A 15,203-nucleotide genomic window follows, 5' to 3' on the forward strand; every position below is an offset into this window, starting at 1 on the left:
TTATTTGTAACGAGTGAACAAGTTAAGAGTTATAAAATAATTAATCATATTAGAAATGTATAATTCTAACTTTGTCAATGTAACACAAATTTGTGCCTGAAAATCACGAGAGGAAAAATAACAATAGATTTAATATTTGATTTAGCATTAAACAAAATACTTACAATGTCTAGAGCATGATTCATGTGCTTGGAAATCAAGATGATGTTGAATCAAGGGTTGGTGGTTTGATTTTGAATTTCTAGTGTCACTATTAAAAAACATATTCTATGGATGTTTCGTTGGAAATTAGCTTGTTGTTATGAGATTTTTTATCGATAACGTTCTGACGAGCTAATTTCGACAGATCATTGCGTTACGAATACTTAAAAGACTTATCAATACTATTTTGACAATCACTTCGAGCGAATTATTTGAGCCCGACCTCGAACCGATTAACATGGTAGTATATATTTTTTTGGGATTACAACCGTCTTTGACTTAGTAGTCAAACTAGAGCAGCTAAAGTCAAGGTCAGACCCAACATATTTTTCAAAATCAAAACTTGTGTTTCCCTTTACTCGTATTTCGACTCAAATAATGTTTACACCAGTCAGCTTCGAGGAAGAAACTTTTGATTGCTTTGTTTAAACTCTAAACAACTTGCAACCCAAGAAAATATTCTTGGAGACCAATGCTGCAATGCATATAAGAATTTTTCCGGTCAATTATTTTGCCTAACTTGTGGATATTGGTTTCATCAAAATCCTCTTCCCAAGGTAATTACATTTTAACTCCAAGTCTTGCTGCATAATTGCGCTATAGTAATTTACTTAAGTCGTATGTATATTGAAAATGTTTGAATTTCATTCATATAAAACCATCGAGTTTTTGAATATATGAAATTGCTCAGAAATAAGTAGACTTGCAAATGTTTATAAACTTAGAAAGGGAATTATTCATGTATTAAAGTTAAAATAGTTAATACCATGTATGGTAGCTGTTTAATTGCTTTGTATAAAATTCAGCACGCCCGTATGGTGTTTGTTATCATTTTACAATCCCAAATAACTAAAACATGTTAAGTTATGAGTCAATTTGTGTATTATTATTTTATGTAGGGCAAAGATGGAATAACTAATATATGAATAACCAAATCTTGCATAACTCTAACCAACAACGAAACGACGCTTAGGCATAACTTAAACATGACATAAATATCAGGTATTGCGCACTTTGGCCGTTTCAAGGTGTTGTAACGACTTAAAGTGTTCAATCATGTGAGAAGGGCTAGAAATAAAAACACACTTCAAATCAAATAAGATTTGATTACAAATCGAGTTATTTACAAGAATGATCTTGAAAATTGACGGTCTTGAACTTGACCTTCAAATCGTTTAAATTCCCGTTTGGCCATAGATTTCGAAGTTGAAACTTGGAATTTTGAGCTTTTGAATTTCTGATTTTTGGAATTTGAAGTTTTGTGAATGAAAGTCCCGAAAACCCAAAAATTGGTCTTGAATTTTATTATTATTTTTGAATCTGCTGGGCTTCGAACTCAGAACCTTAGGGTATTTTCGGCCACCTTTATAAGCGAAGGGAAAAAATTAAAGACCAGCGAATTAAGGGACCAAAATTAAAGACCTGAAGGAAATCGTGCAAATTGCCCTTACAAATTTGATCTCAGTTGGTTTGGGCCCTTGGAATAACTCCTAGATTGGCCAATTGAAAGAGTCCAACTCTATTTGGGCCTGAAGTAAAGCTGAAGCCCATGTTATAACGGGCCTATCTTGTAGCCCAACTAACCAAAAAACCTACTAAAAATTCTCCATGAAAAAATATCATCATCTCTTATTCCTCATAAAATATTCCCCAAAAAAAAAAAAAAAAAAAAGAACACTTGTCCAAAACTTGCAAAAGATTCCTCCTTTAAGAATCTTTATATTAGTATATCACTTGTTAAACTTCCCAAATTTTGTGTTTTTGTGATCATAGTACTAAAAAGTCAAGATTCAGCTTGAAGCTATGGTGAAGGAAGATAACAGCAATGTTTTGGAACTGTTCTTGAAAGTTGGATTGGATGAAAAAACTGCAAAAAATACTTTGGCTAACAATAAAGTTACCACTAATCTTAGTGCTGTTATTCACGAGGTAAACCCCATTAGCTTTATAATCTGCAATTTTTTTTTTTGTTTTTTGTTTTTTGTATCTCATAGATTTTTAGATGCATAAATGCATATGGGTAATTGGGTATTTCTATATTTGTGTGAATTTCATGCTTAAGTGTTGTAGCTCAAAGATTTTTTGGATGCATAAAGTGCATATGGGTATCTATATATTTGTGTATATTTCCTAATTTGTAGGCAAAAAGGTAGCTTAATTTTTTTTTTGATGCATAAATGCATATTGGTATCTCTATATTTGTGTAAATTTACTACTTTGTATGCAAAAATATTTGATTTTTGAGAAAAAGTGTTGTAGCTCAAAGATTTTAGATGCATAAAATGCCTATGGGTATCTCTATATTTGTGTAAATTTTCTACTTTTTATGCCAAAAAAGGTTTGATTTTGTGGAAGTTTTGTAGCTTCAATGATTTTAGATGCATAAATGCATATGTGTATCTCTATATTTGTGTTAATGATCTACTTGTTATAAAAAAAGTTTGATTTTTCAGGAAGTGTATTAGTCCCAAGATTTTTTTTTTTTTTTTGAGAATGGTAATGTTAGTATTAGTCCCAAGATTTTTACATGCATATATATGTGTATCTCTATATTTGTGTAAATTTTCTACTTTGCATGCAAAAAGATCTGATTTTTTGAGGAAGTGTTGTAGCTCAAAGATTTCTGGATGCACATGAGTATCTCTGTATTTGTGTAAATTTGTTTAACCCGTTTTCAACCCGCCCATATCTGATCTGATCTCCCCGTTTAACACCCTACTTGTAGTTTAAGCATCTTGTGAGATGTGATAATTTATACTCAATATTTCCCAGAAGAGAAGTTCTATGTCTTAAATTTGCTCCTGACTTTGTGTCGTGATTAATCCAGGCAGCTGTGACCGATGGTTGTGATCGTGCTGTAGGCAACATGCTGTACACGGTAGGCTTCTAGAATCTTGAGACATAAATTGGCAAATCTGTCCTTTATATTCTACTTGCTTATGCATAAATAAATAAGATGTTTGAGGTTTTTGAGGTTCATATTCTGTCAATGCATTATTCAAAGCTTAGGGACATTCCGTTTCTTCTAATTTATCTATTTGTGAAGATTAAAATCCAATTATATCTTATTCCTTTCCATTATGCTGGGAGGAAAAGCACTATGAGTATGTAAAAGATGTAACCGAGCTTTATCCTTTTGCATGATAGGTTGCTACAAAGTTTCCAGCCAATGCACTTAACCACCGGCCCACATTGCTTCAGTACATTGTATCTACAAAGGTTTGTTGTTCACTCAAGGCAACGTTTATCTACTCCTATTTTATTGTTTCGAGAAATTGACATAAATAGCTGCCGATCAAAATAATAGCCAGCAAAAATATATTTTTGTATATTAGGGTATAATATACATAAAATGTACATTTTGATACATAACAGTATATATTTTTTGTATATTTAGCTAGCAAATGTAATTTTTTCGGCCAACTGGCCGAATGCGTAACTGGCCTTTTTATTTGGTGGTCCATTTATGCAAGCATAGCAGTATACTAGCCCTTAACTTTTGTAAATCATCTTTTCTGTTGCACTAGCAGCATAAGTCCTTTTCTTTTGTCTGAGTTAGGCTTGGAAAAGTATTGAGGTGATATGATTAATTGATGATGCCCCTTCAAAAATTTTCTTTTACTGGACCTTTGCAGATTAAAACGCCTGCACAGTTAGAAGCTGCATTTGCCTTTCTTTCTGCAACCGCCTCTGAAAATCTGAAGGTCCATGATTTTGAAGAGGCTTGTGGTGTTGGTAAGAACAAATCATCTTTTCTCAAGTCCAACTATATAATATTTATGACGTTAGAATTTATGAATCTCTTCTATTATAATTGGGATATAGTTTTGAGGGTGGAGGGTGGGTTGGTTTATTCTTTAGTAGAAACAATTAAATATGTTCCTTTTAAAAACAATTTTTTTTTCCCCTATAATTTTGAGCAGGAGTTGAGGTATCCAAGGATGACATTGAATGTGCTGTCAATGAGGTCTTTGATGAGAAGAAGACCAATATATTAGAGCAGCGTTATAGAACCAATGGTTAGTATTGTTTTTTCTATAACTCACTTTATTACGTTTTCGCTGATTGAATAAAATCAATGTCTGTCTCTGTGTTTGTATGCAATTTATTGAGTGCTCTGAAATGTTAGCAATTGGTCAATTACACAGATCAAAAGGCATAAGACAGTAAGTCATGATATGGGAACGTATCTTTTGGGTTTCGACCAAGTCTTTAATTTTTTTAAAAAGTTCAGTCCATCATTTATACCAACTGGTATCTATCTCTTAAAAAACAGTAAAAGAAAGAGTGTGGATTAATTAATTGTTGTGATGCTTCTTATATGATACTAATAATAAAAATGATTCAATTATCACCTCGGTTGATAAAGATATTTTTACTGTTTGCTAAATTAGACATAAAAAGAATAGGAGTTTCAACTTCCAATTATTACTTGTGGCCCTTTTTCTCTGAGCAATATAAATTCATAAGCTTTCTGATATGATTTGGCGTGGAAGGAGGGGGGGCGGGGGGTTTCTCATATGTATGTGCAGTGGTGACCTTATTGAAATGTTGGCAACTATAAATGTTCTTTGATCTAGGACTTTCTTTTAATAACTAAAGTGGACATGGAATAATATCTCTCCCTAATATGCTTTTATTTGATCTCTCCTTAATAGTTGGTGAACTCTTTGCTCATGTTCGGAAGAAGTTGCCATGGGCAGATCCGAAAGTAGTCAAGGTGTGTTCTCGTTTTGTCTTGATGGTTAGGCTATATTATGAGCTACAAATGGTTTTAATTATAAGATTGTTTCTGTATTGTGCTTCTTTTTTGATCTTTAAAGATTATGTTTTGTCACAGGAAGTAATAGATTTGGAGTTGTATAAATTACTTGGGGAAAGAACTGCAGCAGATAATGAAAAGCCTGTTAAAAAGAAGAAAGAGAAGCCTGCGAAGTCTGAGGTGGTGCTTCATCTGATGTTTAGGTGGAGATTTTTCATCTAATATTATTTTGTCCTAAGCTAGGCTGGTTGCTGTTTCTTCCTCTTATGTAGGATAAAGCAAAAGTTGAGGAGACCTCTGCACCAAATCAGTCTGAAGAAGAGCTAAATCCATATTTGATCTTCCCCTCACCTGAGGAAAATTATAAGGTGCTTAAGCTAATTTTATATCCATTGTGGTGTACTCGTGTTTATAAGTCTTATTTGTTGTCAGTCTTAAGCTTAATACTGTGATTTTTCTGTTCATCTTATTTGTTGTCAGTCTTAAGCTTAATACTGTGATTTTTCTGTTCACTTGAAATCTTAATGTTATTTCCATGCTTCACATCTTTTACATGATTAAGTACATGGCTATTAAATTAGAACAGATACACTTTGGCTGCATGAGGACATCCTTACTACGACGTTCGCCCCAATCTGTGGGAAGGTGTTTGGCTAGGCATGGGACTTAAGAATGAAAGGAAGAACTTTTACAAGTGTGGTAAAAAATAAGCAATAAACATTTGTCTAACTAGAAATCGTCTCCTTAAAGGTAAAATGCTAAGTTTAAAGTTAAATTGTTACTAAATATAGAAATGTGTCATTCTTTTTAGGACTGACCAAAAAGGAAAGAGTGTTACATAAATTGGGACGAAGTTTGTAATCATATGGTGCTTGGTCTGTTTATCCTCTTTTGCAGCTCTGGTGTTATGTATGTGAAACTTCTGTTATAAAACTTAGGTAGTCACTTGTCAGGCTAGTTTGCATATTTGTAGCATCAGTTGTTGGATCAAAGCAGTCTATTTGTTGTCAAATTCTCCTACTTTCAAGCTCTTTAGAAGAGTTTATGGAATGATTGTTAGCTATGTTCTTATTTTTAGTGGTATGAACATCTACTGTCCTGATAATTAGGTGCATACAGAAGTATATTTCAGTGACCGGCCTGTGCTTCGAGCTTGCAATTCCAAAGAACTACTCGAAAAACATTTGAAAGTGACTGGAGGAAAAGTTCAGACACGCTTTCCACCTGAACCTAATGGATATTTACACATTGGACATGCAAAGGTATATATACATCTTAAATATTGGGTAACTGTGATTATAATCATGCTCTAAATCTCGATTTTTTTTTTTTTGATAAAAAGGAATAAAAAGAATAATTAAAAAAAGAAGTGAAAATAGAATAAAATAAAAACTAAAAAAATCTAAACCTTTATTTTGTTACTAAACAGGCTATGTTTGTGGACTTTGGTCTGGCAAAAGAAAGAGGTGGTGGCTGTTACTTGAGGTAGGCATTCCTGTTCTTCTCGCTATGTGCTTTTCCTTCCTCATTATCTCATGTAAATACTACAGCACGATTTTTGCTAATGCTTTGATTTGTGCTCAAGATGAAGCAATATATTATGGAAAGGATACATACTTGTGTGTTGTGAGAATGGACCATTAACCTTTTTCTCAAGTTCTATAAAATGACCGTGAAACTATCAACATTATATAGGAGTGAGATAGTGAGTTTTGCTTTTACAATTACATATCCACAAGATGTGTCTCATAGAAATGCTGATATTAAGCTGGAATATATGCGGTCATAAAAGATTAGATAGGCAAGTTTAGAAAGACTGAAGATGCGAGTAACACGCAGAGGATAAAAAGAGAACTCACTCGAGATGGTTAGTAAATATCATATCTAGAATTCCAAACGCTTTGGTGCATAGGTGAAATACTATGATCATTGCGGATATTAAAGAGGACAAGAACGCCATAGAATCACATAGTGGATAGTTGTTCGCAAGACCTAAAACTTCTTGAGATCCATACGGACTTAGCAAAGTGGATAATACAACGGAATCAAAGGACCCATATAAGCGGTATCAACAAGTCAGAATTGAGGTTAGTCGTCGTTGACATGCTTACATTAAGTTCAATGTTAGCCTATAATCTTTTTAGTTTGGTTAAAGGTATTATAATAGATTAGGGTTAAGAGTGAGATTCATAGAATGTGTAATTTGAGAACCATTAATTTGTCTTAAAAAACTAATTATTGAGTATTGGATTGAAAAGGAGACAAGGATTTATATCGTCAATCCCAAGTAGTTTGTGGTTGGGCAGAGTTGTTGTATTTGTTACCAAACGACCCTACAACATAATGCCAATATTGGAAAATCTTCAAATGGTAGAACTTTTTTTTTTGAAAAAGGGCGAAAAAATAGTTTAAAAAATGGTAGAAATTTGGACATAGTTTTAAAATGCAGAGATAGGTGATTTGTGTCCTCTGTCGGCTCTTCACATGAACCCTCTAATTTTATTTAACAAAACCTCTTTTTTACTTGGGAGTGTTAGATTCGTCATGACTTTGCTGTTGGATTTAGGTTTGACGATACCAACCCCGAAGCTGAGAAGAAAGAGTACATTGATCATATTAAAGAAATTGTTGGGTGGATGGGATGGGAGCCTTTCAAGGTATGATACTGTTCAATACTAATGGCCTACTTTCCGTGTTTTCAATGCTAATGTGTTGGCATTTGCAGATCAGTTACACTAGTGATTATTTCCAAGACCTTTATGAGCTAGCCGTAGAGCTGATAAGAAGAGGCCATGCATATGTTGACCACCAGGTAATACGGTTAATATAAATACAATGTGATATGTTTAATACATGAAAATTGCTATTATTGTTTTCTCTTGATACTCATATTTGGTTTATACCTTCAAGTGTTACCTTGTCGATCTGAGCCAACCTCTATTGTAAGTAGGGTGTCAAGGTCAGCCCATTAAAACATCACCCGTCTAACCTGCTCAAGAATGACCCACCCATTTCAGCCCATCTAAAAAGTGGGCTGATATGTAGCCCAATTGACCCATGAGAAACCTTATCAAAATATTTTTGTAATCAGACATTTTTTTTAATTTGATATGCTGTGTATAGTCATAATAAAGAAAAGAATAATTTTACTAGAAGATTATTAAAGAACAAATGAAGAAATTAAAACTTAGGGCCTGTTTGGAATGCCACCCAGGTAATTGGAATTGGATGTAATTGGGTGTAATTATACGGTTGGCTTTGTTTGTTTGACCAAGTAATTACGAGTTAGGTGAGAATTGGGTGTAATTACGGTGTAATTCTCTCCAATTCTCAAGAGAGAGGGGGGGGAGAATTGGGTGTAATTACAGAGTTACTTTTTAGTTTATTTCTTTTATTTCTTTTCTTTTTTAATTTATATTATTTAATTTATTTTTATTTTATTTTAATTTCTTTGCTTTTCTAATTTAGTTTTTTATTTCTATTAATTTATTTTTTTAAAATATATTTCTTTTTATATTATTTATATTTCATTTCCTTTCTTTTCATTCCCAACCTTTATTTCTTGTGGTTCCATGCAATTGCTCGTATATTTTTTTAATTCATTTAGCATAACCGTATTAGTATTCTAATTTTTGAAACTACATCTCTTAATATTAGAATTAATGAGTCAGTAACAAACTTGGCATATAATGAGTGACGTTATTAAAGTAGAATTTCGTTAAGAATGTGGTTATAAACTTATATTTTCACTTTTCTTTTGAATTATAGGAGTATTTACTTATGTTACGTTGGAACTTACTTATGTAATGTTGGAATTTGACATAAGAGTATTATGTTAAAAAAAATTCTTTTGGATTTTGAATTTAGGTTATATTTTTGACTTTAATTTATTTGCTTTAGTACTATTGACTTGTTATTTCACATTGTTTGTTGTTTATTTTTCACTTATAATTGATAGAACTTTTGTTAAACATTTGAATAATATTGTGGCATTATATTTATATTTTTTTTTTTCAAACATCAAATCCCATGATGTTCTCACAAAAAAAGCATGCTTTTAAGTTTTATAATCAATTAAAATAAAAATATTATTAATTTGAAATTATATATCAACTATTTTTTACAATATTAGTTACAAATATATGATTATTAATTAACATATTTTCAAGAAACAATGTGTTATTAAATAGCTAATTTAATATCATTTATAAAGGCACATATTTTTTAAATATTAATTTTAAATTTTTATAGTTAATAAGTTTTATTTTTAAATTAAACTAACTGTGTAATTACACTTGTGCAACCAAACAACATGCTTGTAATTACACTGTAATTACATTATGACAAACAAACAGGTCATTGTAATTACAATACTGTGTAATTACTAGGGCAGTAATTACACCAATTCCAATTACCAGGTGGCTTTCCAAACAGATCCTTAGTAAGAATTGGGCGGGTTGGGTTGTGACCCACTTTTTAGCCCAACTCATTTCAGCCCAAGTAACTTTTGGGTGGATCAATTTATTAACTCAGCCCATTTTGACCCACCCAAATGCAGCAGAACCCGCCCATTTAACACTTTAATTGTAAGGGGCTTAACTGATTGTTGTGATTTTACACTATCTAGATATTATTATGACAAATATGGTCTGATTTTCTACGTGACCCAGACACCTGATGAGGTTAAAGAATACCGGGAGAAAAAGATGAACAGCCCTTGGAGAGATAGGCCTATAGAAGAGTCGTTAAGATTGTTTGATGAAATGAAGAGGGGGATGATTGATGAAGGCAAGGCGACATTGAGGATGAAACAGGATATGCAGAATGATAATGTCAATATGTATGACCTCATTGCATATCGTATCAAGGCAAGTATTTTCTGACCAAAAAAAACATTTTGAATTCAGTTATGGTTTTTACTGACATTTAGTCCGTATTACTTTGGTTCTACAGTTCACTCCTCATCCACATGTAGGGGATAAATGGTGCATCTACCCAAGTTACGATTACGCCCATTGCATTGTTGATTCTTTGGAAAATATAACTCATTCGGTACGGGATGTAACCTGTCGCTGTCAAATACTGTGTTTAATTGTTTTTTCACTTTGTCAAATCAGCATGACCTATCTTGGATTTATACGTCCTCTGCATGTAGCTCTTTGTTTTCATTTTCATTTGAATGGAACTTAAGCTATAAATCCATTACATAGAGTATCTTTCACAAAAAATGTTGTTCGAGTGCGCTATAAAATACTGGTCTATCTTGCTGTGCGGCCTCTCTGTTGCCCATCATGCTGGTGCCGGATTATTATGGAAAAATAATATTGCTGTTCAATTGTAGCCTAAATTAATTCATATTTCAATTTCACATTCTTATGCAGCTTTGCACCCTGGAATTTGAAACCCGCCGTGCATCATATTACTGGTTATTGGATGCGTTAAGCCTTTACCAGCCTTTTGTTTGGGAGTACTCACGGTTGAATGTGTCCAACACTGTGATGTCTAAGCGTAAAGTTAGTTTGAATCCTGAGTATTCCTTTTATTAAGATTTATCTATAATGGTTTCCTGCTGGTAAATTTCTTGTTCCAAACTGATGCTTGATTTTTATCGTTGTCAGTTGAACCTTCTTGTAACAGACAAATGGGTTGATGGCTGGGATGATCCTCGTCTCATGACATTAGCAGGATTGCGACGTAGAGGGGTAACTTCAACAGCAATTAATGCTTTTGTTCGTGGGATTGGAATAACTAGAAGGTCAGGCCCATCTCATTTATAAATGCGTTTGTGTGTTTCTGGTACAAAAGAAAATCTGTTTGACAGCGTGTTAACGACCTTTTTTTGATGCAGTGACTGTAGTATGATACAGCTAAGTCGCCTAGAATACCATATAAGAGAAGAACTAAATAAAACAGCTGCTCGGACACTGGTTGTGCTACATCCCCTTAAGGTGGGTATTCTAGATTTAAGTTAGTGTTCGTGGATGGAATATGGAAAAATGACAAAAATGGTCCTTTATGTTTGAGGGTAGGTTCATAATAGTCCCTTAAATTAATATGCACTGAGGAATTTTGGTCCCTTAAGTTTTGCCAAAAGTTGCACACTTTTTGTCTCCGTCAAATATTTGACAATTTATGTTGGTTAGATATGGCGGAAACAGCGGGAAAAAACATTTTTAACCATAAACACAGAAAAATCTCATCAAATAAAAAAATATTCGACACAAAAAACTGCACTAGACACCAAAAGATATGACAAAATGAGTAGAAATTAGATTACGCTTCACAATGCAGCACCGGACTCTAGAAATATATTTTTACAGAAACCACAAAATTTGTAACTCTAAATGTGAGTTCCCGCTAATTTCATTTTTTTTCCCTCAATAGTTTCCCTCAAATGTAACAGACAGCGTTCAGTAGGAGATCAAAAGTGTTAACTTTTGGCGAACTTAAAGGACCAAAACTGTTCAGTGCATACTTAAAGGGACTATTTTGAACCTACCCTCAAACATAGAGGATCATTTTTGTCATTTTCTCATGGAATATGTGTGCGTATATATATCTACTTCCAAATTTCAGAAACTTAAGTTACGAATTTCATATTCAGGTTGTCATCACAAACCTTGAAGCTGGATTAGTAATGGATCTAGATGCAAAGAAATGGCCTGAAGCACCAGCAGATGATGCTTCGTCATTTTACAAGGTGTGCAAGCGTTTTGTACTAACAATAATCAACTGCTTATGGTCATTGATCCCTTATATCTGTTTGCTATTTCTGTCATTTTGCAGGTCCCCTTTTCTAGAGTTGTGTACATCGAACGTACAGATTTTCGGTTGAAAGATTCTAAAGATTATTATGGCCTTGCTCCTGGAAAATCTGTCCTACTGAGGTACTGTCCCTCTTTGGTCATCCAAAAATTTGTTGATTTCTGTTCAGCACTTGCCTTAGATGTACAAGTTCAAACTATAAAGCTTATTTGCTTTACAGGTATGCATACCCTATAAAGTGTACAGATGTAATTCTTGCTGATGACAAAGAGACAGTTCTTGAGATTCGGGCAGAGTATGATCCGTCCAAGACAATTAAGCCTAAGGTGCGCTTTTTGATGTTAAATTTTTCTTTATATTATGGTTGGCTAGTATTTCAAAACTTGGGTTATTAGTATTTTTGTTCCTTCAATTATTGGTAAATTTAATTTTGGTCCTTGTGATGTCTGACTAAGCATTTTTTTTTTTTTTTTTGAAACTGGTAAAAATTGTATTCCTCAGCATTAAGGACATGCTGGAATCCTTCAAAAAGGAGCAAACAGAGTAAAAAGAAATACTTACTGTGATCTTGATAAATCTACAAGTTGATCTATATCTTCTAAGCCTATCTCTTTACACCAAAAATAAAAAGATACTATACAATTCCATTTGACTTTTTGAATGGAATTGGATCCATCTTTAAAACATCTATTTCTTTCTCTCCAAACAGTCCACCAGATGCATTGTGGTATTATCCTCCACCATTTCTTCTGACTTTTGCTACCTCCTCTTCTGATCCAGCAAATTAGCAAGTCTGCAGCGTGCTCAGGCATGGTCCACTTTGTCTCTGTGAGGCTGAGAAAAAGTGCCCATATTTGTGCTGTGAATTTGCTGTTCAGAAATAAATGGTTGTTAGTCTCATCTGTTTCTTAGCAAAGAAAGCATCTGGACACTACGATAGCACCCTTTTTCTTTAAAACTTCATGAGTCAAACATGCTCTCTTGGCTACCAGCCAAGTAAAGCACTTCACTTTATTTGGGGTTAAACTCTTCCATATATCTGACTAAGCATATTTAACCTTCAACTAATTCAAGTGTGCACTTTTGATCCCTTTGCTTGTGAATATTCATGAATTTTTAATAATTATTAGTCGTTCCATCACTTAATTACTCATTTGGTATATTAACTTGTATTGTTGCTCCATAATTGACAGTAATATAGTTCTAAAAGCAGTTCAAAACTTCAAATACAACATATTTCTTACATAAAGGAACTAAAAACACACATTTTGATTAATTGAAGGTTGTTAGATATCACAAGGACCACATTTACCGGTTTAAAAAAAGAATATCACAAGGACCAAGATCATAATTTATCAATAATTGAGGGACCAAAAGTGCTGTTATCCCAAAAAACTTTCTCTAAACTCAACTCTGAACTAATGTACCTTCAACTTCGAAACAATGTTGTTGCAGGGTGTTCTTCATTGGGTTGCAGAACCTTCACCTGGGGTTGATCCACTTAAGGTGGAGGTCCGGCTATTTGACAGACTGTTCCGCTCTGAGGTTTATTTTCTTTACTTTGTCAAACTTACTTTATAACCCCTTTTTCCCCTATGCGGAGGTTATTTTGGAAACTAACTGTTGCTTGGTTTTCTGATAAGAATCCCGCCGAACTTGATGACTGGCTTGGTGATTTGAGCCAAACTTACTTTATAACCCCTTTTTCCCCTATGCGGAGGTTATTTTGGAAACTAACTGTTGCTTGGTTTTCTGATAAGAATCCCGCCGAACTCGATGACTGGCTTGGTGATTTGAGCCCTGAGTCTAAAGTGGTGATACAAAATGCATATGCTGTGCCAGCAGTCAGAAATGCTGCTCTTGGAGACAGATTTCAGTTTGAAAGGCTCGGTAAGTTCTACTACCCGGTAATTTATGCATGACTAGCCATCTGGAAGTCGCTTTTAGGTTGTATTTAGCATCAACTTATGAATTGGGGATCTTCAATAAATTTGTACTCCCTCCGTCCCAACTTATGTGAAGGTATTTGAGTGGGCTCGGAGTTTTAAGAGAAAAAGAAAGACTTTTGAAACTTGTGGTCTAAAATAAGTTATAGAAATTTTTGTGGCTATAAATCATTTCATTAAGGGTAAAATGAGAAGTTTAAAGTTTAATTTTTACTAAAATTAGAAAGGTCTCATTCTTTTTAGGACCGACTAAAAAGGAAAGAGTGTCACATAAATTGGGACAAGAGGGAGTATTTATTTAGCAGCTTGCCCTATGTTAACTCTCCTTGAGTCCTAAAATAGGTTCCTCTATTGTCTCTATTACTTTGATGTTTTCTTTTGAGGCCTTTAAACACAAATACCAAGATACTGATTTCTGCCTGTCTTAACAAGTCGCGAAATATAGTTTTAGATTCTCTCAATTTTAAACCGACAGCATCAGAAAACAAACGTGAAAGATTTAGGCCACTTGATTTTTGTTTTTCATTTTTCGCGTTACAAATTCTGAGGGTTGAAAGAGCCACCTCGTTCTTGATCAAGCCCAGCAGGAACTTAATTCCTAGTGCCCTCCGTTTTTCTTGATGTTCTTAATTTTCTCAGAGAAAATGAAGGTCAACACTTGAGTTGTTTCAAATGATGACTTTTGCAGGGTATTTTGCTGTGGACAAGGATTCAACTTCTGAAAAACTGGTCTTTAATCGGACTGTTACACTGCGTGATAGCTATGCCAAGGGTGGAAAGTGAAGCTTTCATGAAGAAATAGTAGTTAAAGGGCAGTGTGTGATTGAGATTATCTAATGTATTTTTCTTGATATTTACGTGTACAAATAGAAGATTTTCCAAGGGATCAAATTTTCCATATTTCAGGAATATACCAATTTAGATTTGTATAAATCATCTATACTTCAAAAGACAATACAGTTTTGGCAGCTCAATCTTTGCTTTGGTTCTAATCATTGATCCATAACTTATCTTGTATGATAACACTACAAAGCGAGTTACTCTTTAGGCAGGCAGTTTTGCGACAACACTTACAGGGAAAAGGGAACGGTGCGATCATGTAATGAGCTATGGTCTCAATGCCCTTAAGTAGTGATGAGTTTCATGTGCTCTAAGCGCTGGTATTTTGATGGAAAAATTATCATTTAGATTCCTCTTCAATGATCTGGCCTTTTTATCTTATTGAAACTGTTGAAGCTTTATCTCCGCCAATGGCTGTTATCGGAACTGTTGAAGCTTTATGTCAGTCAGGGGACCCGGATCATAAATGAGTTATTTGTCCCAATGAAAGGGACGCTCTCGTTTTAATCGCTTTGGTGCATGGGCAAAACACTAGAACCCTCCACTATGAAAACAAATAGAAAAGTTGCAAAAACTTTGCAAGGTGGTAATTAAATGAGCAAATTTTGTATATTTCTGTTGTAGCCTGATGGAAGCAGAGACATGCATTTACTTCTGGGGATGGGGAATTTGTAGGGTCCATGTGTAAA

The 15,203-nt window shown here is 33.9% G+C and overlaps 1 protein-coding gene across 1 annotated transcript; it reads left to right on the forward strand.

The window, feature by feature from the left end:
• The first annotated feature begins 1,841 nt into the window (after positions 1–1,841).
• Positions 1,842–14,648, forward strand: LOC132067666 (glutamine--tRNA ligase). The gene is made up of 23 exons (XM_059460961.1): positions 1,842–2,130; positions 3,029–3,079; positions 3,349–3,420; positions 3,837–3,936; positions 4,125–4,220; positions 4,860–4,921; positions 5,042–5,143; positions 5,236–5,331; positions 6,073–6,225; positions 6,393–6,448; positions 7,530–7,620; positions 7,689–7,775; positions 9,634–9,831; positions 9,917–10,015; positions 10,345–10,476; positions 10,582–10,718; positions 10,812–10,911; positions 11,568–11,663; positions 11,750–11,850; positions 11,949–12,054; positions 13,184–13,273; positions 13,489–13,618; positions 14,363–14,648. Exons 1-23 carry the CDS (start codon positions 2,005–2,007, stop codon positions 14,455–14,457), a joined length of 2,376 nt encoding a protein of 791 aa, XP_059316944.1. The 5' UTR covers positions 1,842–2,004; the 3' UTR covers positions 14,458–14,648.
• Positions 14,649–15,203: the final 555 nt, after the last annotated feature.

Source organism: Lycium ferocissimum, chromosome 8 (genome assembly GCF_029784015.1).
Source record: "Lycium ferocissimum isolate CSIRO_LF1 chromosome 8, AGI_CSIRO_Lferr_CH_V1, whole genome shotgun sequence".
NCBI classification, from domain to species: Eukaryota; Viridiplantae; Streptophyta; class Magnoliopsida; order Solanales; family Solanaceae; genus Lycium; species Lycium ferocissimum.

Excerpts from the sequence above, each read along its gene's own strand:
- LOC132067666 (XM_059460961.1), top strand. The coding sequence starts at position 2,005 with ATGGTGAAGGAAGATAACAGCAATGTTTTGGAACTGTTCTTGAAAGTT. Across the intron at positions 12,055-13,183 it reads CCAAGACAATTAAGCCTAAG|GGTGTTCTTCATTGGGTTGC; the intron begins GTGCGCTTTTTG and ends ATGTTGTTGCAG. Across the intron at positions 13,274-13,488 it reads ACAGACTGTTCCGCTCTGAG|AATCCCGCCGAACTCGATGA; the intron begins GTTTATTTTCTT and ends TTTTCTGATAAG.